Raw genomic sequence first — 25,682 nt, forward strand, 5'->3', positions numbered from 1 at the left:
GCAACGGGCTTACCTGTTTGCCAGGAAGGACTGCGGAACTGGGAGAGGAGAGAGGAGGCAGAGGGGCCTGGCTGGGGGCCCCGGGACTCCAGGGCCGAGATGAGGTTCATGACGGAGGCGTCGGGCCCGGCTGAGCCTGCGTGGTGGAGGCCAGTGTCAAAGAGTCCAGAGAGGCCTGACCAGGAACAGGGGATAGAGTCAGCTAGGGAGGGGACAGGGCAGGGTGGAAAGGGAAGAGGTCAAAGGCAAGCTGGGTCAGGGAAAGGGACTGGAGGGAAGGCAAGGGGGAGAAAGCGGGAGAAAGAGACAAGCTCAGGAGACCGTAAGCAGATGGGGTGCAATGCAATCATAAGGGCAGGGAGTCCAAGAAGAGAAAGGTAGGCAAAGGAACAGAAAAAATCCAGAAGTGAAGGAAGGGAGAGCTGAAGGTCAGGGGGTGAGGCCAAAGTATCTGGGCAATTCCAGCAAGGACAAGGAATGGCCTGACGGGAGCCACGGAGTAGAACTAGAGAACAAATCGAAAGGGGTTGAGTCAAAGCGAGGGGATCCGGAAAGACGGATATGGGAAGGAAGAAAGGAGCCAGCCGGGAAGGTCACGATCAAATTGGACTACACCAGTGATGGCGAACCTACGACACGCGTGTCAGAGGTGACACGCGGACTCATTTTTTTTTGGTTGATTTTTCTTTGTTACGTGGCATTTAAATACATAAAATAAATATCAAAAATACACATCTTTGTCTTACTATGGTTGCAAAGATCAAAAAATTTCTATACGCGACCCGGCACCAGAGTTAAGGTTTTTCAAAAAGCTGACACGCCGAGCTCAAAAGGTTCGCCATCACTGGGCCACACAGTCTCATTGCTGGTCCATCGGGGGAAGGAGGGCAGTAGGACCAAAGGGAAGGGGCCAATCAGAAGCCTTAGTCAGTCAGCAGCGGTTCTCAACCGGTGGGTCGCGACCGTGGGAAAACCCATATAGCGTATCAGATATTTACATGGCGATTCATAACAGTAGCAACATTACAGTGATGAAGTAGCAACGAAAATAATGTTGTGGTTGGGGGGGTCACCACCACATGAGGAGCTGTATTTAAAGGGTCGCGGCGTGAGGAAGGTTGAGAACCACTGCGAGGCAGAGCCACTGGGGGGGGGAATAAGGTAAGGGCAAATCTAAGGGGGGGAGGGGGCAGTGCAAAGGATCCCTGCCAATCAGGAAGAACGGCAATCAGAAGGAAAAGAGTTCAGAAAACCCAGGAGCCACGAGAGCGGGCAAGCCCAGAAGGAAGTGATGGGCTGGGCTGGAGACAAGGAAAAGCCTGGAAGAGAAGGTGGGATCTGGGGGCTGCGGGGATGGGACCGACTGGAGGGAAAGAGGCGGGGCCAGAAGCCGAGGCAGGCGAATCCGGCGTGAAATGAAGCAGCTTCAGGCCAGCCAATCAGAGCAAGGACAGACAGGGGCGGGCCAGGAGGCAGGGGCAAGGCCAATTAGGAGGGGCGGAACTTTCACTAGCCAATCAGCTGCCTCGGAGGGAGGGGCGGCCTAGGCGGGGCGGGATGGGGGCCCCTCGCCCCCCGTACCTGCAGGGTGGTGGTTGGTGGCATAGCTTTGCAGTGGGTGGGGGGCCCCGTAGGCCTGGCGGTGTAAGATGTCCGTCTCGGGGTGCGAGGTCCTGGAGCTGCCATAGACCAAGCTGGGGGGAAGGGGGGAGATGTTAGGGTACCCTCCTAAGCTGGGAAATCTTCCAACTGAACTGGGGAGAAGCGGGTATTTTAAGGAACCTTGGGCCCTAAAGGAAAGAAGACAAGGGAATCGGGGTGCCCGACTAAAGAGCCATAGAAATGGTCCCCACTCGAGCCCCAGCAGCAGTAAAGAGCCCCGAGTCCCAGGAAATAGAGCCCATCTAGTCTCACGTTTACAAACAACAGACATGCACTAGGTTGAGACAAACACTGAGAGGGTGAAGTCAGAGAAAGCGCCTCGAGTTGAAAACGCAGGGGCCACATAAGGGCCCCCACCCCGCTGGTGACACAAAACCCTGGGGCCGACCCCAGACACCCCCTCTCCTGCAGACACGTGGGAACGCACAGGCCCTGAACCGCCAGGGGTGGTGCAAAGCCAGTCAGGAGCAGGAGGCAGACTGTCCCCCAAATGGGAGGGATGTGGGATGAGGAGGGGGTAATAAAGTACCAGGTTCAAGTACGACCACGAGCACCGCCCAGCCCCTGGGGTTGAGGTTCAAATGCCTGGAACCATGCAAAGCCAAGTATGTGTGCAGAGAGTATTCAACTCACGGAGGAGGGGCGGGGGGAGGATGTAGAGGGAAGAGTCCCACATGGAACACACGTGTGGTCATGCCCAGCCATGCTGGGCAACCCAGGTGTGTGGGGGAGGGAGGTGGTTCGGGGCAGGTGAAGAGTGAGGGCGCAACACAAATAAACAGTAGGTAAGGGGCAGATGCGAAGGCCCACAGACCGCCGGCGACACACGCACAGGGTCCCCGCTCACACACACCAACACACCCGAATCTTCCCATGCAATAATGGCCCCCATCCGCGGCCCAGACTCAAAGAGGTCAAATACTCCACTCCTCGCCATCAAACAGGATTCCCTGCCTTTGGGGGTGGGGAGTGAAAGGGGGCGTGTCTCAGGCACCAGGAGCCCCCCCTCTCTTACACACGCGGAACCCCAGCTTAGGAAGGGGGCGGGGCCCCGTGCCCACTCTGCGCGCGGAATTTCGGGGGGGTTGGGGCCCGAGTGGCGCGGCCTCGAGCAGTCCCGGAACAATGGGACCTGGGAGGGGGGCGCGCCCCCCAGATCTACGTTCTAATTCTCCTTTCCTTCCCACCTTTGCAAGAGCAGAGCCTGGGGCGCGGGGGGGAGGGGTCAGCAAGCCGGGAATCCAAGGATGGGGGGAAATCCAGGCCTGGCTCCGCCAGTCCCTCCCAAGGCCTTTCCGTCCGAAATTGTTTTGCAGCCCCATCTTCCCGCTGCAGCTCTCCCCCTGCAAGCCGGAGCTGGCTTTGGCGGAGTTTGCAATTTGCAAACTGGGGCGGCGGCGTTGTTGCAAACCAAGGAAGGCCGCTCCCTTGCAAGCCGGAGGGGAGTTTGCGATGCACGCGTCACCGGGCGGGCCGGGCCGGGCCGGGCCCGGGCCCGGCTCAGCTCGGCCCCCACCCCTTGGCCCCTTCCTCCAGGCCACCCTCGGCTCCTTACCTAGCTTTAGCTGACCTCTCGTAACTCCATCCCGCCCCGGCGCCGAGCGGGTCCCCGAAGCCGGCGCTGGGGTAGTTCCTGTCCATGAATTGGCCGCGGTGGAAATTGGGGGGAGGGGGAGGGAGGGAGGGAGGGAGGGGGCGCGCGCGCGCTCTCCTCCGCCGCCGCCGCTCCCTCCGCTGCTGCTTTTCTCCCCCTTCTCTCCCTCTCTCTCTTTTTTTCTTTGCTGCCGCCGAAGGCCCGGGAAGGGCCCGGGCAGGGAAGGGAGGGGACGGGGCGGAGGGGCGGACAAGGGAGGGGGTGCAGCCGCCGAGCCAAGGAGGGGGGAAGGGGGTTCCCCCTTGAGGGAAAGGGGGGAGGAGGGACCCCGCTGTCTCCGCCTTTGCCCCGGCGCTTGCAAGAGAGAAAGGGGGAGCGCGCGCTCAGGAGGGGGCGTCCCGGGCGGCCCCGGGGTGGGTGCGGGCGCTGGGTGCTCGCTCTCTCGCCGCCGCCGCCGCCGCCTCCTCCTCCGCTGCGCTCACGGTGCAGCCATCTTTGCACAAGGCGGCTGGGGGAGGGGGGAGGGGAAGGGGGGGCGGGCGGCGGGGTGTCTGGCTGTGCTCCGCTTCCTCCCACAATCCCGTGCAAATGTAAAAAAAAAAAGAGAGAGAGAGAGAGAACGAGAGACAGACAGCGCAAGCCGGGCTAGGGGGTGTAGGGCGCAACATTAGTACAGAAAATCAGCTCCACTACGCGCAGACGCGCCTGGGGTCGCGATACAGTTTATTTCCATTTTTTGCATTGTTTCACTTTTTTTGGTTTCTTTTCCAAAGAGCTTTTATTTAGGGGGAGAGCCTGCCCCTGATGAGCACGGTTGCAAATATGCCCCCCACCCTTTCCCTGGGTTGCAAAGTGCCCCTGTACGCGCGCGGGGAGCGCACGAAGACACGCGTGTGCACGGGCGGGGCTCTGCGTGTGTGTGGCCCGTGTCACTGGAGGGGGAGGGGGGGAGATGGCCGTGTCTAACCTCACACGCGAGTCTGCACACTCGGCCTGCGTGCCTGGGTCCGAGTTTCCACAGCAAGCCTCCCCCGGGGGGCGGGGATGACGGGTACCCCCAAGGTCAAGAGAGCGTTGGAGCCCGCGGGGTGCCGGAACGCGGGAACACTTTTGCGGAGACGTGAGTGGATCCGTACGCGGCGGAAACACGTGTGCCAGGGTAGGCCTCGAGCCGGACGACCCCTACCCCCCCGCCCCCCCCCCCCCAAGCTCAGCTCCGCAGTTTTAAAAGTCTTGGGGGCTTCCGGAATCCGGTGTGAATCTGGGGCATGGTTCGGGGAACCCGGCTCCGAAGTAATCCTCACCGAGGCCGCTGGAGGCTGCACGGGGAGGGGCATGGGGGGGAGTCAAAGACCCGGCTGTTTTCCCGCCCCCCTCCTCGCCAACCCAGACCTTTCCGAACCGCTCGGGGCGTCCCAGCCAATCCCAGACCCTCTGGGCACAAGGCCCACCCTCCTCGGAAGCTCCACCCCCTCTGGCTGGGCCACGCCCCCGCGCTCCAACCTCGCCCGGAATAATAAGCTCAGAATTCCAAGCCCCGCCCCCGAGCCCACGCCCCGCCCCCGGCCGTGCCCTCCCCTCTGCGCCCCGCCTCCGGGCAGAAGGCAGCCCCGCACCTGGTGTAGGGTGGCGGAGGTGCGTCGTGCACCCCAGAGGCCGCTAACGCCTGTTCGTAGGTGGGGAGGCCTGGCGGTGGGAGTGGAGGCAGGGGCGTTGGCGGGCCCGGAGGGCTCAGGGGACTCAGAGGGCTGATGAGCTCGGCCCTGGGAACAGAAGGTGCACAGTTAGCAGGTGTAACCTACAGGGTAGAAAGGCTCGGGAGAAGGAGGGAGGATTTAGGGACCCAGAGACTCTGGAGATGGCAGGGGAACATGTGGAAGGGAGATGAACCAGGCAAGAAAGACGGTCACCTTCAATCTCACACGCAGAAAAGCACCTCAAAATGACAGGCAGATGCGCACGGACAGGCAGATGCGCACGGACAGGCAGACCCAGAAATCAACAGCTGCTGGGAGAGACTCTTATTCACAGACACGCAGGTACTCCAGGTACAGGCAGAGGAATGGAGAGAAAGCCAGCCTTCAGAGGCAGGTGGACGCACACAGAGACAGGCACAACACTGAGATGCCCACTGACAGCAAACTCTTGGCAACCCCCAGACCCACCATACTTGCAAGACTGACGCTCAAGCACCTTTTTGGACCCCGCCACTGAGAAAGACACACCTAGACAACTCCTACAGGCGCACGCAAACATTTGCTACACCCTGTGCCGCGGAAACTGACATACCACAGCCGCCCACAGACACCCAGAGACCGCAGGCTGCTGCTTCACCAGAGACAAGAGTCACACACGGATAATCACACCGGCACCTGGTACTGCAAAGGCAGGCAGTAAATGCTGGGGGAGCTCCTACTGTGTGCCAGGTACTGAAGATATAGTCAGACAGACACGCCACAACCGGACACAATCTCACGGACTCTCTCCACATGACTGTCTCCTCAGATCTCTCAGCAGCATCCACCTGCCCCCCACCCTTGGCCCATCTCCTTAGGTTGACCCGTCCCCCCCCCCTTCTCTCCAGCCCTCCAGCCCCTTCCCCCCTGAAGTCCCCTTACTCTTGAGGACTGGGTAGCTGGCTTCTGCTGCGTCGCCAGTGTAGATACCAAAAGGCTCCCAGGCCGGCCAGCACAATGACCAGGATGCCAGATGTCAGCCCCACAACCAGGCCTGCTACATCCACTCGTCCACGCCCTGTGGAGGAAAGGAGGTGGGGGAGAGGGAGCCACTGCCCCATGCCTTTCTCCTGAGGGAGGAACACTGGTCAAGAAGCAAGGCAGAGCTGGGGCCACTTCCTGGCTGTGTGATCTGAGGCAACTCACCTCACTTATTTCTCTGAGCCTCCATTTCCTGCTCTGTAAAATGGGACCATAATCCCTCTCCGACAGGTTGCAAAAATTCAATGAGATTAAATGCACAGAAGACGCCCCCCCCCCGACACTGAACACTGCCAGATTTAACAAATAATATAGGACACCCCACAAAACTTTACATACACAACAAATAATTTTTAAATACAGATATATCCCATATATTATTAAGTGGGGACATACTTATACTAAAAAAAAAAAATGATCTGTGTGCATTTGAAATTTAACTCAGGAAGAGTGCGGGGGTAGTTCCTGTATTTTATCTGGCAGCCCTGCCCCCCTCTGGCATGCAGCCCCTTTTACCAACCAGGCAACTGAGGGGCAAGGTCTCAACTCTGGAGGAACTGCAGAGCCCACAGGAAGGCTTTGGAGTTTACCAGAAGGCTAGAAAAAAATTCATTTATCGCCCTGGCTGGTTTGGCTCAGTGGACAGAGCGTCGGACTGCGGACTGAAGGGTCCCGGGTTCGATTCCGGTCAAGGGCACATGCCCGGGTTGCGGGCTCCATCCCCAGTGTGGGGTGTGCAGGAGGCAGCTGACCGATGATTCTCTCTCATCATTGATGTTTCTATCTCTCTCTCCCTCTCCCTTCCTCTCTGAAATTAATTAAAAAAATTAAAAAATTTTCATTTACCAACGGAGGAACTTAGGGACCATCCTCCAATGACAGATGGCTGGGTGTCTAGAACTCACGTGTCCCCTTCCCGAAGGTGCGACCCATTTAGCAAGACAAGGCTTGTGTCTGAGGAAAAGTGGGGGGCGGGGAGGAGGAGGGGTGTGTGTGCAGGGAGGCCCTGCAGCTGGGGAGTCCAACTTTAGCACTGGGTGGGGGGGGGTGGGGGGTTCCTCAAACAGCAAACCCAGGCTTTTGGCTTCTTAACCAGCTGCTCTGAGAAGGCAGGCCCCCTCTGACCCGTTTCAGGTGGACTCAAGCAGTAACCAGGCATCCCTAGGCCTGTAGCAATGCAGTGACCTCCCCTAGCAACCCGTCTCCAATGGGAGGACTCCGGCCCAGACCGAGGGCCTGTTGCTATGGTACATCCCCCCCTAGCAACCAGGCCGAAAGGGGGTGGGGCCTCTGGTGCCTGGAAGGGGGTCCTCTGCTGGGCAGGAGGCCTAGGGTCCTGAGCGTGGCTAGGTGTGGTTGCTAGGGAGAAGGCCTCCTTAGCAACCAGGCCGAGGCTGGGCTGGGCTGCGGGGAGGAGAAGCCAGCCAGGTAGCGAGTGCGGTGGCTTCCGAGGTCCGGCCGGCCCGGCCTGGTTGCTATGGAGCAGCCCCTCCCCCCTTAGCAGCAAGGCTGCAGCCATGCCCGGCCTCTCAGCTCAGAGGAGGGCTGGAGGGTGGGCGGACTGGTCCGGGGAGGAGGCACAGGTTTCCATGGCCTGGCCTGACCAGGCCGTGTTGCTAGGGAACAGCCCCCCTAGCAACCAAGCTGCAGAAGGGCTGGGGCTCTCTCAGGTGGGCCAGCGCCCCTGAGCCGGCGGCCTGATGGGCCCCAGGCTGGAACGCCTCCCTCCACCCTCACTTCCCGCTGCCTGGGAACACGGGACCTCTCTGCCCTGAGGTGTGGTGGGTTCCTCAGGCCCCAGCTCTCGTCTCAAAAGAGTGGACACTTTGCCCGGCTGGTGTGGCTCAGTGGTTGAGCGATGACCCATGCAACCAAGAGGTCGCCGGTTCGATTCCTGGTCAGATCCCCGTGCAGGAGGCAGCCAATTGATGTTTTTCTCTCTCTCTCTCTCTCTCAAAATCAAAGTTAAAAAATATTAATTAAAAAAGAGAGAGGAGCCGAAACCGGTTTGGCTCAGTGGATAGAGCGTCGGCCTGCGGACTGAAGGGTCCCAGGTTCGATTCCGGTCAAGGGCATGTACCTGGGTTGCAGACACATCCCCAATGGGGGATGTGCAGGAGGCGGCTGATCAATGTTTCTCTCTCATCGATGTTTCTGACTCTCTCTCTCTCCCTTCCTCTCTGTAAAACATCAATAAAATATATTAAAAAAAGAGAGAGAGGCCGAAACCGGTTTGGCTCAGTGGATAGAGCATCGGCCTGCGGACTGAGGGGTCCCGGGTTCGATTCCGGTCAAGGGCATGTACCTGGGTTGCGGGCACATCCCCAGTAGGAGATGTGCAGGAGGCAGCTGATCGATGTTTCCAACTCTATCTCTCTCCCTTCCTCTCTGTAAAAAATCAATAAAATATATTTAAAAAAGAGAGAGAGAGAGAGAGAGAGAGAGAGAGAGAGAGAGAGAGAGAGGACGCTTTTAACAGCCACCTCCAGGAACCCAGGGATCGAAGAATTCGGGCTGGGAGTGTTGGTTCAGCCTCCATGGGAAAGGACTGCCTTAGCTGCCAGAGGGCGTGGCCTCCCACTCACCTGCCTTGCCATTGTGGACATACGTCTCCCAAAACTGCTTCTGGAAGGGGTGGGAGTAGAGAAGGTGGAAAGACAAGCTGTCAACGGGCAGATTCCACACACCCAACCAGCCACCCAGATTTCTGAGACCAGAGGGTAGAGGGAGTTGACGGCCTGGAGCCCCCCCCCCCCCCCCGCCAGGGCCTGGGGTCCCCCAGGCTCTCACCGTCCGGGTATTATCCTCAAAGTACTCCCGGGCCTCTTCCCAGGAACACTTCTCCTCATAACACTCCCGCTCCAGGTTGCCTGGCGTGAACAGCTCCAGGTCCCAGTGATTGGCTCGACGAATTCGTCGGTGGCTGCCCAGGTAGCTCTGGGCCTCCGGGGGGTCCAAGAAGACTTCTGGGCCCAAAGAACACGAGGGACAGAAAAATGGAGGACTAGAGACATGGAGGAAGCTGAATCTAAGGGGAAGGAGGGGGGTAGAGGCAAGGGTTCCAGGATCGGGGAAGGTGGATGCCAGAGTCTTCCCCCAAACACTCACCTTGGTCTTGCTCCTCACTGGGTGAGGTGTCCAGACAGGTGGTCAACCCCAGGTACAGCAGCAGCAGAGAGGGGTGGCCCCTGCCCCTCATATTTTGTGGACCACCTGGAACGAGGTGTGGTGTAGATGACAAAGGTCTCTGCCCCGAAGGAAAGAGGCACGGTCTCCCTGCCTGGATGGACCCCCAAGACCGTGAATTATAATCGTAATAGCAGACACTGCCCGCGCCTGTATTCTGGGCCAGACACTGTTCGAGGTAGTTTGCCTCCATCACAGTTTAATGTTCACAACGGTGCTATTATTATTATCCCCATTTTATAGATGAGGAAACTGAGCCACAGAGAGGTCACAGAACTTGCCCAAGGTATACGGTTTGCAAGATTCCAGCAAAGGCAGCTTGAGCCGGGGTGGGGGAGCTTGTCTTTCCCCCGCTCTGTGTTTGCGGTCCCCCGCACAGTTTTGACACACAGTAAGTGCTCATAACCATGTCCATTGGCGATCAGGATCCCTGCCTTCCTGTTATTTCCACATGTATCCCTCTGTCTCTATGCCCATTGCCACATCCAGCGACAGAGATCAAAGATTACAGGAGAGGCAAGAACAGGGGTCTCAATTCTTGAGTCCAGGGGGAGTTGGGGGAAGAGGCCCTGGACTCCTGGGCTTGGGGGCCCTAAATTTCTGGGACCCAGAGGGTCAGGGAGCCAGGATGTCAAGGTCCCCAAGCCAGGCTCTGCCTCCAGGGGTATTCACTTACCTGCCCAGACTTGTGAGCTCTGTCCCCTCCTCCTTAATCGGGGCCTCCTAAGCCAGCTGCGGCCAGCTGTGAAGGGGGGCAGGAGAGAGGGGAGGGAAGAAAAAGGAGGGGTTCCCCGGCTCCCGGTTCTCTGTAATCCTCCCTGATGATCGCGGCTTCTGGCAGAGGGGCGGGGTTTGCGACTACCTGCCCTGGGCGGGACTCAGGTAAGGGACAAAATATTTAAAGGGACCTTATGATGAAGGGCCTAAGGTCCAGGACCCTACAGGGAGGCTAGGGTCTAAGACACCCTGGGGGCACGTAGGGAACTGGATAGGCGCCTCCTCCGCTCCTCCCGCTTCCCCGGCGGGAGTGCGCCCAGCCAAGTTAGGGAAACAAGCGTCTAGGTCTCCAGAGATCAGATATCTACGTATCTAGAAGCTGGCAGGAACGGTATGCCTCGGCCCCTAGGGATGGGTGGGTATGCCGTCATGACATTCCTGTTTCCTGGGGCGATTTGAACGGCTCAGACTTGCGATTTCTCTATAGCTCCATTTTTAAATGGGGACAGAGAAGTTGTCCCCTCTTAATTGTCTCTTTACTTACAACAAGAAAAGTGGATGATATATTTAAGGAAGCGGGTTCCCAATGCCTGGGGGAAGTGCTTCCTTAGTCCTTAAACTTGGGCTTGGAGAGACGCAAGGCTTTGGGTTACAAGCAAGGAAATCGCCTGGCCCGGGAGATGCCTAGCAGATACTAAGCGCACCCCATATTCAAGCCAGCTTCCCTAAACGGAACCTTCGATCTGTCTCTCACGTTTCCGGTGGGAGGAAGAGACGAAGGGAGGACTTACCGAGCCAGACGAGGTACCTCCGCGACTAGGGGCAGCTTTATATCCGGTTTCCTTCGCCGCGCGGAAGTGGGTGGAGCTAAGAGGGAAAACAAGCGCTCTTTTCCGGGGTAGGGGCACGGTTGAAGCATCCACGAAGGAGCTAGGAGTCGTTTGTGAGGTGAGTTCCAGGAGGTGGAGGGTTAGCGCTGCGGGCTCCTTCCCGCGGGCTGGAGTCCTAGGGTCCCGAGGAAGACCGGGACAGAATTTTTTTTTTTTAATTTTGTTTCATTGCTTCCAGAATTTCGATAATACAGTCGTCTCTCAGTGTCTAAGTTTCTCCTAATTTAGAGCAGTCTCCCTTCCACTCCACTCTGATTTTTTCTTTGTGTAATTGATTCATTGAAGAAACTAGGTCCGTTATTCTGTTGATAATCCCGCCATCTGAATGTTGTCTTTTTGCTCCTTTGTAACCTCGTTTCACTTATTCCGTTATGCCAGGCGTCAGCAGGCCAAACTCAAATCCTGCTGGCCTCCTTAAAAAACAAACAACAACAACAAACAGCCCTGACCGGTTTGGCTCAGTGGATAGAGCGTCGGCCTGCGGACTGAAGGGTCCCAGGTTCGATTCCGGTCAAGGGCATGTACCTTGGTTGCCGGCACATCCCCAGTAGGGGGTGTGCAGGAGGCAGCTGATCGATGTTTCTCTCTCATCAATGTTTCTAACTCTATCCCTCTCCTTTCCTCTCTGTAAAAAAATAAAAAATAAAAAATAAAAAAATAAAAATCAAGAAAATATATATATATTTAAAAAAGCTTTATTGGCATACACTAGTAATTCACCTAACATATAGTGCGCCCATTTAAAGTGTACAATTCAGTGCTTTTTGGTATATTCGCAGAGTTGTGCAACTGTCACCCTGATCAGTTTTAGAACATTTTCTTTTTTTTTTTTCTTTAAATATATTTTATTGATTTTTTACAGAGAGGAAGGGAGAGGGATAGAGAGAAACATCAATGAGAGAGAAACATCGACCAGCTGCCACCTGCACGCCCCCTACTGGGGATTGAGCCCACTTCCTGGGTATGTGCTCTTCACCGGAATTGAACCCGGGACCCTACAGTCCACAGGCTGATGCTCTGTCCACTGAGAAAAACCAGCCAGGGCTATTATCTGACTTTTTATTTTAGTCAATTCTAAGTCAGTCTGAACGGGTATTTTATTGTGGTTCCGGTTGCATTTTCTCAGAGATTAATGATGTGCAGCATTTTTTCCCCATGTGCTTCTTGGCCATTTGTATGTCTTCTTTAGAGGAAAGTCTGTTCCATTCCTTTGCTTATGTTTGAATTGGGTTGTCTTTTTATTATTGAGTTGTCATTTTTAATGTACTTTATATACAGTTGTCTTTTAAAAAATATATATTTTATTGATATTTTACAGAGAGGAAGGGAGAGGGATAGAGAGTTAGAAACATCCATGAGAGAGAAACATCCATCAGCTGCCTCCTGCACACCCCCTACTGGGGATGTGCCCGCAACCAAGGTACATGCCCTTGACTGGAACCGAACCCGGGACCCTTGAGTCCGCAGGCTGACGCTCTATCCACTGAGCCAAACCGGTTAGGGCTATACAATTGTCTTTTATTAGAGTGATGCTTTGCAACCACCCACCTGTTTTTATGCAGCCTAAGAATGGTTTTAACATTTTAAATCATTAGAAAAAAAATCAAAAGAAGACTCATATTTTGTGACCTGTGAGAATTAGGCAGTGTGCACAAATAAAGTTTTATTGGAACTCACCCGTCCCCAATCATTCACACAGTGTCCACGGCCACTTTTGCCGGACAAAGGCCAGAGTCAAACAGTTGTGGCTGGGGCCCCATGGTCCACAGAGTTGAAAATCTTTCCTTTCGGGCTCTTTTTTCTTTTTTCAGTTCTCACCTGAGGACATGCTTAGAGAGAGAAAGAGAGAAACATCGATCGAGTGCCTTCCACACGTGCCCCAACTGGGGATCGAACCTGTGATGCAGGTTTGTGCCCTGACCGGAAATCAAACCGGCAGCCTCTCTGTGCACAGGGTGACGCTCAACCAGCTGAGCACTGTGGCTGGGCCGGGCCCTATCTGGTTCTTTTCGGTCAACAATCCTCTGACTTCCTAGAATCAGGAGGTTAAATCTAAGGGCTTGATTAAAATTGAGGTTCTGCCATTTTTGACACAAGTACTTGGAGTTGGTAGCTTCATGTTGCGTAATGCCTCGTTGTCCCACTTTGGGGACGGTGAGGTTGTTGGGGGGCTCCGGTTGCCCCCTCCCCCCAAGTTCCTGTGTTGAAGTCCAGCCCCCCGGCATAATTATTTGGAGATTGGGAAGTAGGTAAAGTTATATAAGGTCGTTAAGAGTGGGGTCCTGCCCTGACCGGTTTGGCTCAGTGGCTAGAGCGTCGGCCTGCGGTCTGAAGGGCCCCGGGTTCAATTCCAGTCAAGGGCATGTACCTTGGTTGCGGGCGCATCCCCAGTGGGGGGCCTGCAGGAGGCAGCTGATCGATGTTTCTCTCTCGTAGATGTTTCTAACTCTCTATCCCTCTCCCTTCCTCTCGGTAAAAAAATCAATAAAATATATTTTAAAAAAAAAGTGGGGTCCTACCCTGGCCGGGTGGCTCAGTTAGTTGGAACAGCCTCCTGTGCACCAAAAGTTTTGGGGTTTGATTCCCTGCGAAGGCACATACCTAGGTTGTGGGTTCCATCCCCAGTTGGGGCACATACGCACGGCAATCTCTCACAGAGAGATCGATGTTTCTCTCTCTCTCTCTCCTTCCCTCTCTCTAGAAATCAATAAGAATCTATCCTTGGGTGAGGATTTTTTTTTTAAAAAACAGTGGGGTCCTGACCCATGGGGTTGGCTCCTTATAAGGGGAGGAGATGCGAGAACAGGGAGAAAATCAACGAGTGCTGTCTAGGCACCCAGTCTCTGGTATTTTGTCTTGGCAGCCCTCGCCCACTAATACAGATAGGAACAGTGCAAGCCTCATTGTAAAGCTCCAATTCCCTCCTTTCCTCGAGCAAGGAGTAGCGCCCCGAGAATATCCAGTTCCCATCCGGTTTTCCGTCAACAGTCATGGCCTGGATCAACTATGTCATCAGAGGTTGCAAAACAACGGTTTTCCAGTTCTCTCATTCTGCCTACAGTTTTTATCCGAGTTGTTTGGTTTTGGTCTTTTATGTTTGTTTGTCTGTTTTAAATATATTTTTATTGGTTTCAGAGAGGAGGGGAGAGGGAGAGAGAGATAGAAACATCAATGATGAGAGAGAATCACTGATCAGCTGCCTCCAGCACGCCCCCCACTGGGGATCGAGCCCGCAACCCAGGAATGTGCCCTTGGCCAGAATCGAACCTGAGACCCTTCAGTTCGCAGGCGGATGCTCTGTCCACTGAGCCGAGCCGGCTCGGGCTGGTTTTGGTCTTGAGCCACGTCCAAGAAGCTGTTGAAGGGAGTGACTTAATCACAGTTCCATTCTGAAAAGCTCACTGGCTGGTCTGTCAAGGAACAGAGCGAGGAAGAAATCAGTTAATCCTCCTGGGCATCAGTTATCTTTTTTTAAAAATATATTGGTTTTTATTGATTTCAGAGAGGAAGGGAGAGGGGATAGGGGAGAGAGAAACACCAATGATGAGAGAGAATCATTGATCGGCTGCCTCCTGCACGCCCCCCACTGGGGATCGAGCCAGCAACTCGGGCATGTGCCCTTGACCGGAATTGAACCTGGGACCCTTCAGTGCACAGACCGACACTCTATCCACTGAGCCAAACGAGCCAGGGCTGGGAAACTTTTAAGTATGTTTGGAACAACTGGGGTAGTGAATGTATGCTTGCACCGATACATTTATGAAACCTGTTTAAGAACTGGTATCTGCAATGCAAATGTAGTGTCTGACTGGAGATGTGTTGAATGAATGAAGTATATTCTGTATTTTGAAGACAAAACAAAACCTGGAATTCTCAGGCTGTGACCTCTCTGGGCGGGCCAACAGCTGTCACATGGTTAGGAGTGCCGCTCCAGAGCTGGGCTGCCTGGGTTCGAATCCCGGCTCTGCACCCCCCAGCTGGGGGTTGATTCTGTGAACTTGTTTGCTCCCTGTAAAGTGACAATGATGAGAAAGAATAGCTGGTGTGCCCTGGCCGGTTTGGCTCAGTGGTTGGAGCATCGGCCTGAGGACCGAAGGGCTGCAGGTTCGATTCCCAGTCAAGGGCTGTGCCTCGGTTGCGGGTTCGATCCCGTGTGAGAGGCAGCTGAACTCTCTCTCTCTCCCTCCCTCCCTCCCTCCCACTCTCTAAAAAAAAAAATCAATGCAAAAAATAACCTCTGGTGAGGATTTAAAAAAAAAAAAAAAAAGAATAGCTGGTGTTACTTTGATGTGCGTCCGAGATACTAGCGGCAGCAGATGGCACTTGTCCCGTTTTCTATTTAGAAATTGGCCTCAGAGGAGACAGTGTCGCCCGGTGGCTGAAAGCTCGGCTCCCTGAGTTCCAAAACCCTGGCACTGCCACCTGCCAACCCTGCGACCCCTGGCCAGCGGTTCTCAAACTTTTTGGTCTCAGGATCTTACAAATCACTGAGGACTCCCACTTGCCTTCGTTGGCGTGAGTTCTGTCGGTGCAGACGTGCCCTCGCCGGCCCCGGCCGGGCGGCTCGGTGGGTTAGAGCATCCGTCGTCCCAGTCCATCACGGTTGCGGGTCTGATCCAAGAATCAACCAAGGGACGCGTCAGTCAGTGGAACAACAAGTCCATGTTTCTCTCTCTCTCAAATCAATCAATTAAATACTCATTTTAAAATAAATAAAAAGAGCCCTGGCTGGGAGGCTCAGTTGGTTGGAGCATCATCTCTTACGCCAAAAGGTTGAGGGTTCCATTCTTGCTCAGGGCACATGCCTAGGTTGCAGGTTTGATCCCCGGCTGGGGCATTGGATGAGAGGCAACCGATCGATGTTTCTCTTTCTCTCTCTCTCCCCCTTCTTCTCTCTCTAAAAATCAATAAAAATGTATCCCCGGGTGAGGATTAAAAAAAAAAGAAAAAGACTTGCCCTATGAGAAATTAAAACAGACATAAAATTTTTATTATATAATTAACATAACACTCATCCATTTACTAGTAAAGTGTACCATTCAGTGGTTTTTAATACAGACACTATTCTGTGCCACCGTCACCGCTTTCTGACTCCAGAACGTTTTCATCACCCCCAAAATAAGCCCCCACACCCCTTCGCACCCACTCCCCGTCCCTAGCCTGGGCCACCGGGCTCCTCCTGTCTGGGCGGCTTTGCCTCCTCTGGACATTTCTTACAAAAGGAATGCCTGCTTTTTGTGCCTGGTTACCTTTGTTCCCATCAGAAGGTGACATGTTTTGAAAGCCCAGGGGTGCGCAGCACACGGTCAGTTAGCCTTCAGAGTGGCGATGGCCTCACAGGTCACACCACACTCGCTGCACCACAGAGGACAGAGGCAGGCTCCTGTGAGGGTCTTGGGGAGGTCTGTGGACCCCCTGAAGGTGCCTTAGGGACCTGTGAGAGCCAGTGTCCTAGGCAAATGGCTTCTTTTCTCTTCTTTTCCTTTCTTTTAATATATTTTTATTGGTTTCAGAGAGGAAGGGAGAGGGAGAGAGAAACATCAATGATGAGAGAATCATCAATCGGCAGCCTCCCGCACGCCCCCCACTGGGGACCGAGCCCGCAACCCGCGCTTGTGCCCGGACCGGAATCGAACCCGGGACCCTTCCGTCCGCAGGCCAGCGCTCTATCCACTGAGCCAAACGAGCTAGGGCGTCACTGCTAAGCCTCCGTTTGCTCCTGTGCAAAGTGGGGCTGTGATGGGACCGGCCTGGGGGAGGCTGAGGTTGGACGATTGGTGAGACGGGGCGCAGGGTTGGCACGGGGTCAGGGCTCCAGCAGCGTTACTGATTATCCCCATTCCTTCCTGGCAAGGCCACAAACAGACAGAAAACCTCTCTCTAGCTGTTCCTCTCTCCATGGAGGAAACATGTCCCGCCCGTGAAGCCAGAGACGGAGAAATACCCCGTCCGTGGCCACGAGACAAGCAGCCCAGCGCCAATGCCGCAGAGGGTCAAGGCAGTTGACAGCTAAGAATAGATGGGGCATGTGTCCACGAGGAGGTCAAGCCGACCTTCGCGAGTGGTAGTCGGGGGCGGGCGGAAGCGGGGGGCCGGGCGGAGGAGCGGGGCAGGTGAGCCAGGGAGGCAGCAGGTGCTGGGCACTTGCTCAAAAGCTTGGGGGCGGGAGGAAGTTGGGGGGGGGGCGCTGTGGGTCCGCGTGGGGTTTCACCGAGGTCAGCTTCCGCAGGCGGCCCCGTGGCCCCGCTGGGGGGACCTGAGGGGATCGCGGTGCGCTGCTTCGCTCCTGGGGGGCGGCTACCCGGGCGAGCACGTTTGTTAAAAGGCGTGAATGCATCCTGAAGGCCTGCGCCTGTACAGTATTCTGTAGAAACAGACCCAAAAACAAAGAAGTGGCTTCTGGAAGGCACCAGTAGGGGGCGAGCGAGGTCCGCGGCTCAGAGAGCGGGTTGTGTCTCCAGTTCTGAAAGTGAAAAGCAAGTTTCTGAAAGTAACCAGGAGGAGGAAATAGAGGTGAAGTTGCGTTTTACATGTGGGGAGCCCTTGGTTATGTCGGCCCCTCCTCCCCCCAAAGACTCGGGATCCTCCTGGAAACCAGACTATTCCTGTGTGTTCCAAGCTCTGCGCATCACCTCGCAGCAGCCCAGCCCCTCAGCTAGACGCCCTGGAGATCCCCAACGGAAACAGATTCGGAAAAGGGTCAGCCATCTAGCATCACACTGAGTGGGGGGCCCGCCGGGACTCGGGCCCAGGACGGTCATATGGCTTCATCCTCCGCACACGGCTCCCCGCAACCCGCCTCGTTCCATTGACTTATTCCTGCTTAACCCTGGTCAGTCCCTCCCCTACACGGGCAGCCACTGTCATATGTGCATTGCTGTTTGTAGGAGTTCTTTAAAATGTATCGTTTGGCGCATGTAGATTGTTAGTGATCTCCTTTAATTTTTGTTTTGTTTTGTTAATCCTCACTTTTTTTAGAAAGAGAGAGTGGAAGGGAGGGGGAGAGACACAGAGAGAGAGAAACATCAGTGTGAGAGAGAGACATCACATCGATTGGTTGCCTCCCACACGCGCCCCGACCAGGGCCAGGGATCAAGCCTGCAACCGAGGTACGTGCCCTTGACAGGGATCGAACCTGGGACCCTTCATTCCGTGATCTGATGCTCTATCCACTGAGCCAGGCTGGCTAGGGCTGATTTCCTTTAACTTCTTACTTGCACCGAGCATTATGGGTTTTTTTGTTTGTTTGTTTTCTTTCTTAAGTTCTCACCCAAGGAGTGAGGATAGTTTTTCCATTGATTTTTTAGAGTGGAAGGGAGCGGGGGAGGGGGGAGAGGAGAGGAACTTGATGAAATTACCACGTGTGGGACACGCTGTGTCCAAGACCCATAAGGCTGGCCCTTGTGAGACCTCCTGGGTAGAGGCTGCAGGACCAACAGTTCCTCCTTTTGTTGTTGTTAATCTTCACCCAAGGATATTTTTTCCATTGATGTTCTAGAGAGAGTGGAAGAGGGGCTGGAGGAGGGGAGAGAGGGGGAGAGGAGAGAAACATCGATGGGAGAGACACACATCGTTGGCTGCCTCTCACTCGAGTCCCGAGCAGGGCCAGGGATGGAACCTGCAACCGAGGCACAGGCCCTTGACCAGGAATCCAACCTGCGACCCTTCAGTCCACGGGCAACGCTCTAACCACTGAGCTAAACCGGCCAGGGCCGCATTGTGTGTTTATGATCTACCCATGATGCTTTGCACACACCTAGTCAGCTGCATCTTCGGGCTGGTCTCCGTGACGGGCAGTTACTACCCATCCTCCCTGGGAGGGGGACGTTCCGTTGCCCTTGGCTCCCCTTCACTGTGAGGGACGCTGCTGTGGCCTTGCTCCCTGGCTGGTCTCTCTGAGACTGGCTTTGGGGCACATACACCCCCGTGCAGACGAGCCTACGCTCACTTTGCTGAAGGACGGACGGCCCGTTCCAGGAGAGGCTGACCCCGTCCCCTCTTCCCGCAGCGTCACCCGCGGGTTCCCGCGGCCCCACCCCCACCGCCCGTCTGCTCCACCTTCCCGAGCTTTGCCCCGGCCTGGCCAGTGTCACATGGTGTCTCACTCGTTTTCATCTGACGGGACTCTGAGCAGCTCTGCCCTTGGTGGTCTTTGAGCGGCTCCTGTCAGCTGCGTGTTCGCGTCCTTTGCTCGTTTTCCTCTTGTGTCGCTGGTTTCTTCGTGTCGATCTGCCAGTTCCACCTGCAGTCAGTTCCACTCGGCTGCTTGCTCTGAAACTCGGAATTTACTGCAGTGGGTACATTGGGGATCGACTTGAGGGTAAAGCAGATGCCCCCTCTGCTTACATGAGGCTTCACCCACGGGAAAGGCTGAGTGAACCCAGAAACTTGCCCTCAGTTGACATGAGTGTAGGCTGACCACACACACGCACACACGCACCCGAACGTCAGCTGGCACCGCAGGGCCCCAGTGTGCAGTGCGGAGCCGGTCCATCCTTGCTGCTTGGCACAGTCGCTGCAGGGAAGGAACATCTGCACAGCATATGTTTCAAGGGGCCTGGCGTATATGGCATCCTGTTCTTAATATGTTTGCTCCCCTACTTAGCGCTATGTGTTTTAACCAAGGTCACCTCTCCGAGAAAGGTTTCCCCAGGTGGGGATTTTCCCTGGAGTTAGGGATGAACAGGACTAAGGAAGGGAATAAATCAGTAAAACCCCTTAACTAAGTGCCAGGCGGGTAGTTAATCACTTTAACTAAGAACAATCACGCTTAAGCTACATAATCTTTACTTAGGATAATCTCCTTCAGTGACTTCCTTGTAGCTGAACAGAACAATAGAGTAGTGACCTTGGAATGGAGATAACAAACGCCCTAACCTTTGGAATAGAATGGATAGGATTAAAATCAACTGGTATAAATACAGATGTAACAGAGGAATAGAGACAGAACCTGGCTGGAGAACCTGGCTAGGCTGCTGATCAACTGAACACTGTCTCCGTGTCATTTCTTTTTTTTTAATATATTTTATTGATTTTTTACAGAGAGGAAGGGAGAGGGATAGAGAGTTAGAAACATCGATCAGCTGCCTCCTGCACACTCCCCACTGGGTACGTGCCCACAACCAAGGGCAGAATCGAACCTGGGACCCTTGAGTCCGTAGGCCGATGCTCTATCCACTGAGCCAAACCGGTTAGGGCCGTGTCATTTCTTCTTCGCCGACTCCGCCACACCTTTGGGAACCCCTGGACCTGCTGGGGTTGGACCCCAACAGTGCAGGACCTCACCCACCCACAGCTGGTGCTAGAGCTTTCCCTCAGCCCTGGCTGGGGTGGTTCAGTCGGTTGAGTGTCGTCCCATGAACTGAAAGGTCAGGGTTGTGGGCTCGATCCCCAGTAGGGAGAGTGCAGGAGGCAGCCCGTTGATGTTTCTCTCTCCCTCTCCCTTTAAAATCAATAAAAACGTATTTAAAAATAAATAGAACTTTCCATCCGATTTCAGGTAACTCCTCCCACACCTCCTAAGGTGCACCCCTGCCAGCAGGACACCCACTTCTGTGAGCAAACTCCGGGTCTTTTTCAAGGTAAAGCGACGTCTCTCTTTTTTGAACGTGCAGGAATTCCTTAAGCATTTAACGTGTGGGAAACTGTCCGCCCCTGCCCCACCGCCAGCTCAGCCCCGAGGGCCGTGAAGGCCCGTCCTCCCTGTCCCTGCGCGGCTCCCTCTGGCCCCCACGGCTCTCCAGCTGCCCCTCCTCCCCTCCCCAGGATGACGCGGCACGGCAAGAACTGCACGGCGGGGGCTGTCTACACCTACCACGAGAAGAAGAAGGACACAGGTACTGGGTGGGAGGGGACAGATGCGTCTCGAAGCCACCGTCTCGCTTGGCACCTCTGACTGTGCTTTCTGCGCGTGTCTCTGCCCCTGGCGGTCACGGCCACATAGTGACAGCCCACTACCCAGCAGCCCTATCCCCCCCCCACACACACGTGATGGGCACCGCCTTAGGTCGCTCTGTAGGTGAACACGGCTGATCCTCCCGTGGAAGGGTCGCTGTTGCCGGAGGCCCGGGGTGGTTCAGGCTCGCAGCTCGGTCAGAGCCAGGGGGCTTCCGGAGCCTGTCGCCTACCCGCTGGGCTAACACCTTCCTGTGGGCAGTGCGGTCCTTGCCCCCAGCACAGACACACACAGCCCACTCTTTTTTTTTTTTTTAATCCTCACCCGAGGATATTTTTCCATTGATTTTTAGGGAGAGTAGAAGGGAGAGGAAAGACAGAGAAACATCAGTGTGAGAGAGACACATCGATTGGTTGCCTCCTACACGAGCCCCTTCATGCCCTTGACCCAGAATCGAACCCGGGACCCTTCGGTCCGCAGGCCAACGTTCTATCCACGGAGCCAAGCCGGGTAGGGCCACAGCCCACTCTTGACTGCCTGTTTCTCTAAGTCTCCTCACCTCTTTTTTTTTTTTTTTTTAAATATATATTTTATTGATTTTTTACAGAGAGGAAGGGAGAGAGATAGAGAGTTAGAAACATCGATGGGAGAGAAACATCGATCAGCCGCCTCCTGCACATCTCCTACTGGGGATGTGCCCGCAACCCAGGTACATGCCCTTGACCGGAATCGAACCTGGGACCCTTCAGTCCGCAGGCCGACGCTCTATCCATTGAGCCAAACCGGTTTCGGCAGTCTCCTCACCTCTGAGTTCTCAGGGCCTCTCTCAGTTTGAAGAGAGGCATGTCTCCTCTCTCTCCATCCCTTTTCTCTTTTTAAAAAATTTTTAAATATCTTTTTATTGATTTCAGAGAGAAACGGAGAGTGAGAGAGAAATAGAAACATCAGTGATGAGACAGAATCATTGATCGGCTGCCTCCTGCAGGCACCACACTGGGGATCAAGCCCACAACCCGGGTTTGTGCCCTGACTGGGAATTGAACCGTGACCTCCTGGTTCATAGGTCGACGCTCAACCACTGAGCCACCCTGGCTGGGCTCTCCATCCTCTTTCTTGTCTGTCCCCAGCGGCCTCAGGCTATGGGACCCAGAACATTCGACTGAGCCGGGATGCCGTCAAGGACTTCGACTGCTGCTGCCTCTCTCTGCAGCCCTGCCATGACCCCGTCGTCACGTGAGCTGGGCACACGGGTGGCGAGGGCGGGGGAACACGGGAGGGGTCTGTCGGAGTGGGTCTAGCCACCACCTCTCTGGCTCAGTGTCCTCGTCTGAGAGGGGGCATGATCCTGCAGGGGTCATGGGGCGTGGAAAGAATATGTTTGTAACAGAGGGGCGGGCTCTTGGGACGCAGCTGGCCCATCACAACAGCTGGCCTGTGCAGCACGTCCCGTTACCTGCCTCCGATGACCCAGCAAAGGCTCCCGCGGGGTCATAAGTGTCGGCCCTTGGCCCAGTGCCTGGATGTGGGCTTGGTCCCAGGTCTGTTACAGAGATGGTGATGGGAGTGGACTGTGGCTCCGGGTCCCTGCGGCCACCTTCAGTTCCCTGAGCCCCTAGAAGGCCTCACAGAACTCAGTGCCAGTTGATTAGAGGGAAAGGATACAGATTAAAATCAACAGAGGGAATGCCCTAGCCCAGTGGTCGGCAAACTCTTTAGCCAACAGAGCCAAATATCAACAGGACAACGATTGAAATTCCTTTTGAGAGCCAAATTTTTTTAACTTAAACTACATAGGTAGGTACATTGTTATTAACTTAATTGGGGTGCTCCTAAGCTGGCCTTTGCTAAAAACGTCCTCAATCTGATTGTGGTACGTTCGCTGAGGTCGACCCCTTCCAACTCTCTCATCCACACTCGTCTTGTGTACTTGTTTCGTCTATCTCCTTTCGTTCGTCCTCTCTACATGTCCAAACCATCTCAGCATACCTTTCTCAATCGTCGACACTACATCTCCTTTCACTCCACAACGTTCCCTGTACGTGCCGCACGTGGTATTTTGTGGAAGAGCCACACTCAAGGGGCCAAAGAGCCGCGTGTGGCTTGTGAGCCGTGGTTTGCTGACCACTGGCCCACACTGTTTGGCTCAGTGGATAGAGCGTCAGCCTGTGGACTGAAGGGTCTTGGGTTTGATTCCCGTTCAGGGCACATGCCCGGGTTGTGGGCTCGATCCCCGGTGTGGGGCGTGCAGGAGGCAGCTGAGTGATGATTCTCTCCCATCATTGATATTTCTATCTCTCTCTCCCTTCCTCTCTGAAATAAATAAAATATTTCTATTTTAAAAAAATAATAAAAGAATAAAATCAGCAGAGGGAAAAGGCACAAGGAGACCAGCACTTAATTCTTCTAGCACCGCCCATCAGGGACGCCCACCTGAGAGCCGAGTCCAGGGTCCTTACTGGAGGTTGGTCACGCGGACATGACCGTCCCCTCCAGAGGTCAAGTTGATAGTATGTCCCAAGCCCCAGGTGAACAAAGGCACCCTTCCAGGAGGGCTTAGGGGGTCCCTCCCAGGAGCCCATCCAGGGCCGGCCCCTTGGAAGGTGCGGGTGTGGGCAGCCCAGCCTGCTGAGTAACCCTTCCCGCAGGAGGTTCTCCCTGCGCGTCAGAGCGCGTGACTGAGCCAGGAGGGTCAGGACAGTGTGGTCACCGTGGGGAGCTGAGCTGAGCGCTGAGCCGCTGCCTGTGGATGGTCTGTGGGCGCCCAGGGCCGGAGCCGTGTGCCCATGTTCTCTCCTCCTCCTCTCTGCAGCCCCGACGGCTACCTGTATGAGCGCGAGGCGATCCTGGAGTACATTTTGCACCAGAAGAAGGAGATCGCCCGGCAGCTGAAGGTGAGGGGAGGAGGAGGGGGCACGGGTGTGTTGGGGGTTTCGATGTGAGCTCACCAGCAGGGCCTTGCGCACTTCTCCCCGCTGCCCGCAGGCCTACGAGAAGCAGCGGGGCGCCCGGCGGGAGGAGCGGAAGGAGCTGCAGCGGGCAGCGGCGCAGGACCAGGTGCGGGGCTTCCTGGAGAAGGAGGCGGCCATCGTGAGCCGGCCCCTCAACCCCTTCACGCCCAAGGCTGCCTCGGGAACCGGCCCAGGTGAGGGGGGGGCAGGCCTGCGGGGGGTGGGGGTCCCCAGGGCCAGGTACCTAACCTAGGCACGGCATGGGAACCCCTCTGCCTCCTGTAGATGATGCCCAAGCGGGTCCCAGCGCCGCTGGCCCCGCGGGCAAGGACAAAGACAAGGACAAGGACAAGGACAAAATGCTGCCCAGCTTCTGGATCCCGTCGCTGACCCCCGAGGCCAAAGCCACCAAGCTGGAGAAGCCGGTGAGCGCCCCCTGCCCGCAGGCACCCCTGCGCCCACTTTGCCAGCGTCTCCAGGGCACCCTCCCCGGGACCCCCTCCTCCCGCACCTGGCCCAGCCCCGCCTCTCTCCTCCTCCAGTCGCGCACCGTGACCTGCCCCATGTCCGGGAAGCCTCTGCGCATGTCCGACCTGACGCCGGTGCGGTTCACGCCTCTGGACAGCTCCGTGGACCGCGTGGGGCTCATCACGCGCAGTGAGCGCTACGTGTGCGCCGTGACCCGGGACAGTCTGAGCAATGCCACGCCGTGCGCCGTGCTGCGGCCCTCGTGAGTCCCTGTGGGGGTGGCAGGCGGGGACCTGCGCGGGCGGGCTAGGGGTGTGGCTCTTCCTCTGGGCGGGGCATGTGAGCGGTGTCCCCACCTTCCCCTCGCCGCAGGGGGGCCGTGGTCACCCTGGAGTGTGTGGAGAAGCTGATCCGGAAGGACATGGTGGACCCTGTGAACGGGGAGAAGCTCACAGACCGCGACATCATCGTGCTGCAGCGGGTGAGCAGGGCCCCTTCCACGGTGCCTTCCTGCCGGGCCCCTCCCCAAGGCCCCGCCTCCCCGCAGGCCACTCCCTCCCAAGGCCCCGCCTCAACAGGCCACTCCTTCCCCCAAGGCCCCGCCTCCTCAACAGGCCACTCCCTCCCCAAGGCCCCGCCTCAACAGGCCACTCCCTCCCCAAGGCCCCGCCTCCTCAACCGGCCACTCCCTCCCCAAGGCACCGCCTCCTCAACAGGCCACTCCTTCCCCAAGGCCCTGCCTCCTCAACAGGCCACTCCCTCCCCAAGGCCCCACCTCCTCAACAGGCCACTCCCTCCCCAAGGCCCCGCCTCCTCAACAGGCCACTCCCTCCCCAAGGCCCCACCTCCTCAACAGGCCACTCCCTCCCCAAGGCCCCGCCTCCTCAACAGGCCACTCCCTCCCCAAGGCCCCGCCTCCTCAACAGGCCACTCCCTCCCCAAGGCCCCACCTCCTCAACAGGCCTCGCCTTCCCCGAGGCCACGCCCCTCGTCCCCATTGCTACCCTGGACCTCGCCCTTATCCCAGGAGACCCGCCCCTCACCTTAGGCCCCGCCACGCCTGGGCCACCCCACCTGTCCCACAGCCGGCCTTCACTCTGCACCCCCCCCCCCCCAGGGCGGCACGGGCTTCGCGGGCTCCGGAGTGAAGCTGCAGGCAGAGAAGTCGCGGCCCGTGATGCAGGCCTGAGCGCGGGAAACCAAATAAAGGACTTGGAAGCGACTGGTGGGCTGTGCAGCGCCTTCCTTCGCCCTGGAGCCCCGGGGCCGGGCCGAAGAGACTGCGGCGTGGCGGGCCTGCTGGGATGACCCGAGTTTGAAAGCTGGGCTGAGAGTGTTTAGCATGGTCGCGGGTTAAGGGTAAAATCTGAGTGAACTCAGGTGCACAGCTAAAGTCGATGGAGCGGCCAGAGGTCCAAGTCCCAGCCATCGCCATCTAGACCAGCGGTTCTCAACCTTCCTCACGCCGCGACCCTTTCATACAGCTCCTCATGTGGTGGTGACCCCCAACCATAACATTATTTTCGTTGCTACTTCATCACTGTAATGTTGCTGCTGTTACAAATCGTCATGTAAATATCTGATCTGCAGGATGTATTTTCTTTG

General features: G+C 56.2%; 3 protein-coding genes across 7 annotated transcripts in view; 1 reads left to right on the forward strand and 2 right to left on the reverse strand.

Moving 5' to 3' along the window:
* Positions 1-3,780, reverse strand: part of PRR12 (proline rich 12) — a 30,229-nt gene extending 26,449 nt beyond the window's left edge. Inside the window, exons 1-3 of one of the 2 annotated variants that reach the window (XM_059665278.1) lie at positions 3,218-3,780; positions 1,582-1,694; positions 14-136 (exon numbers count right to left, since the gene is read on the reverse strand). In XM_059665278.1, the coding sequence (XP_059521261.1) occupies positions 14-136; positions 1,582-1,694; positions 3,218-3,303 (322 nt within the window). In that variant the 5' untranslated portion in view covers positions 3,304-3,780. Of the gene's footprint in view, positions 1-13; positions 176-1,581; positions 1,695-3,217 lie in introns of both variants that reach the window. The other variant, XM_059665277.1, reaches the window with a different exon arrangement.
* A 166-nt stretch (positions 3,781-3,946) lies between these two features.
* Positions 3,947-10,770, reverse strand: PRRG2 (proline rich and Gla domain 2). 2 transcript variants are annotated; one of them, XM_059665413.1, is made up of 8 exons: positions 10,668-10,726; positions 9,836-9,901; positions 9,082-9,186; positions 8,764-8,939; positions 8,559-8,598; positions 5,875-6,010; positions 4,873-5,019; positions 3,947-4,575 (listed from the first exon to the last, which is right to left on the reverse strand). In XM_059665413.1, exons 3-8 carry the CDS (start codon positions 9,170-9,172, stop codon positions 4,557-4,559), a joined length of 609 nt encoding a protein of 202 aa, XP_059521396.1. In that variant the 5' UTR covers positions 9,173-9,186; positions 9,836-9,901; positions 10,668-10,726; the 3' UTR covers positions 3,947-4,556. The 2 variants fall into 2 exon arrangements, with proteins under 2 accessions (XP_059521396.1, XP_059521397.1); XM_059665414.1 differs by lacking the exon at positions 9,836-9,901 and having other exon boundaries at positions 10,668-10,770.
* Positions 10,670-25,299, forward strand: NOSIP (nitric oxide synthase interacting protein). Of its 3 annotated transcripts, XM_059665379.1 has the most exons (11): positions 10,722-10,824; positions 16,671-16,808; positions 20,266-20,347; positions 20,532-20,602; positions 21,789-21,894; positions 23,471-23,552; positions 23,644-23,803; positions 23,895-24,034; positions 24,152-24,339; positions 24,450-24,558; positions 25,195-25,299. In XM_059665379.1, exons 4-11 carry the CDS (start codon positions 20,533-20,535, stop codon positions 25,264-25,266), a joined length of 927 nt encoding a protein of 308 aa, XP_059521362.1. In that variant the 5' UTR covers positions 10,722-10,824; positions 16,671-16,808; positions 20,266-20,347; position 20,532; the 3' UTR covers positions 25,267-25,299. The 3 variants fall into 3 exon arrangements, with proteins under 3 accessions (XP_059521361.1, XP_059521362.1, XP_059521363.1); XM_059665378.1 differs by lacking the exon at positions 16,671-16,808 and having other exon boundaries at positions 10,670-10,824; XM_059665380.1 differs by lacking the exons at positions 10,722-10,824; positions 16,671-16,808 and adding an exon at positions 18,945-19,086.
* Positions 25,300-25,682: the final 383 nt, after the last annotated feature.

The sequence above is a fragment of the Myotis daubentonii genome, chromosome 15, assembly GCF_963259705.1.
Source record: "Myotis daubentonii chromosome 15, mMyoDau2.1, whole genome shotgun sequence".
NCBI classification, from domain to species: Eukaryota; Metazoa; Chordata; class Mammalia; order Chiroptera; family Vespertilionidae; genus Myotis; species Myotis daubentonii.

Bases quoted from the DNA above. Each gene is read 5' to 3' on its own strand.
- PRRG2 (XM_059665414.1), bottom strand. From the start codon at position 9,172: ATGAGGGGCAGGGGCCACCCCTCTCTGCTGCTGCTGTACCTGGGGTTG. The intron at 6,011-8,558 runs GTGAGTGGGAGG...TTTCCTCCACAG, and splicing joins TGTCCACAATGGCAAGGCAG to GGCGTGGACGAGTGGATGTA. The intron at 5,020-5,874 runs GTAAGGGGACTT...TTCTGTTCCCAG, and splicing joins CAGCTACCCAGTCCTCAAGA to GGCCGAGCTCATCAGCCCTC.
- NOSIP (XM_059665378.1), top strand. From the start codon at position 20,533: ATGACGCGGCACGGCAAGAACTGCACGGCGGGGGCTGTCTACACCTAC. The intron at 21,895-23,470 runs GTGAGCTGGGCA...TCCTCTCTGCAG, and splicing joins TGCCATGACCCCGTCGTCAC to CCCCGACGGCTACCTGTATG. The intron at 24,035-24,151 runs GTGAGCGCCCCC...CTCCTCCTCCAG, and splicing joins CCACCAAGCTGGAGAAGCCG to TCGCGCACCGTGACCTGCCC.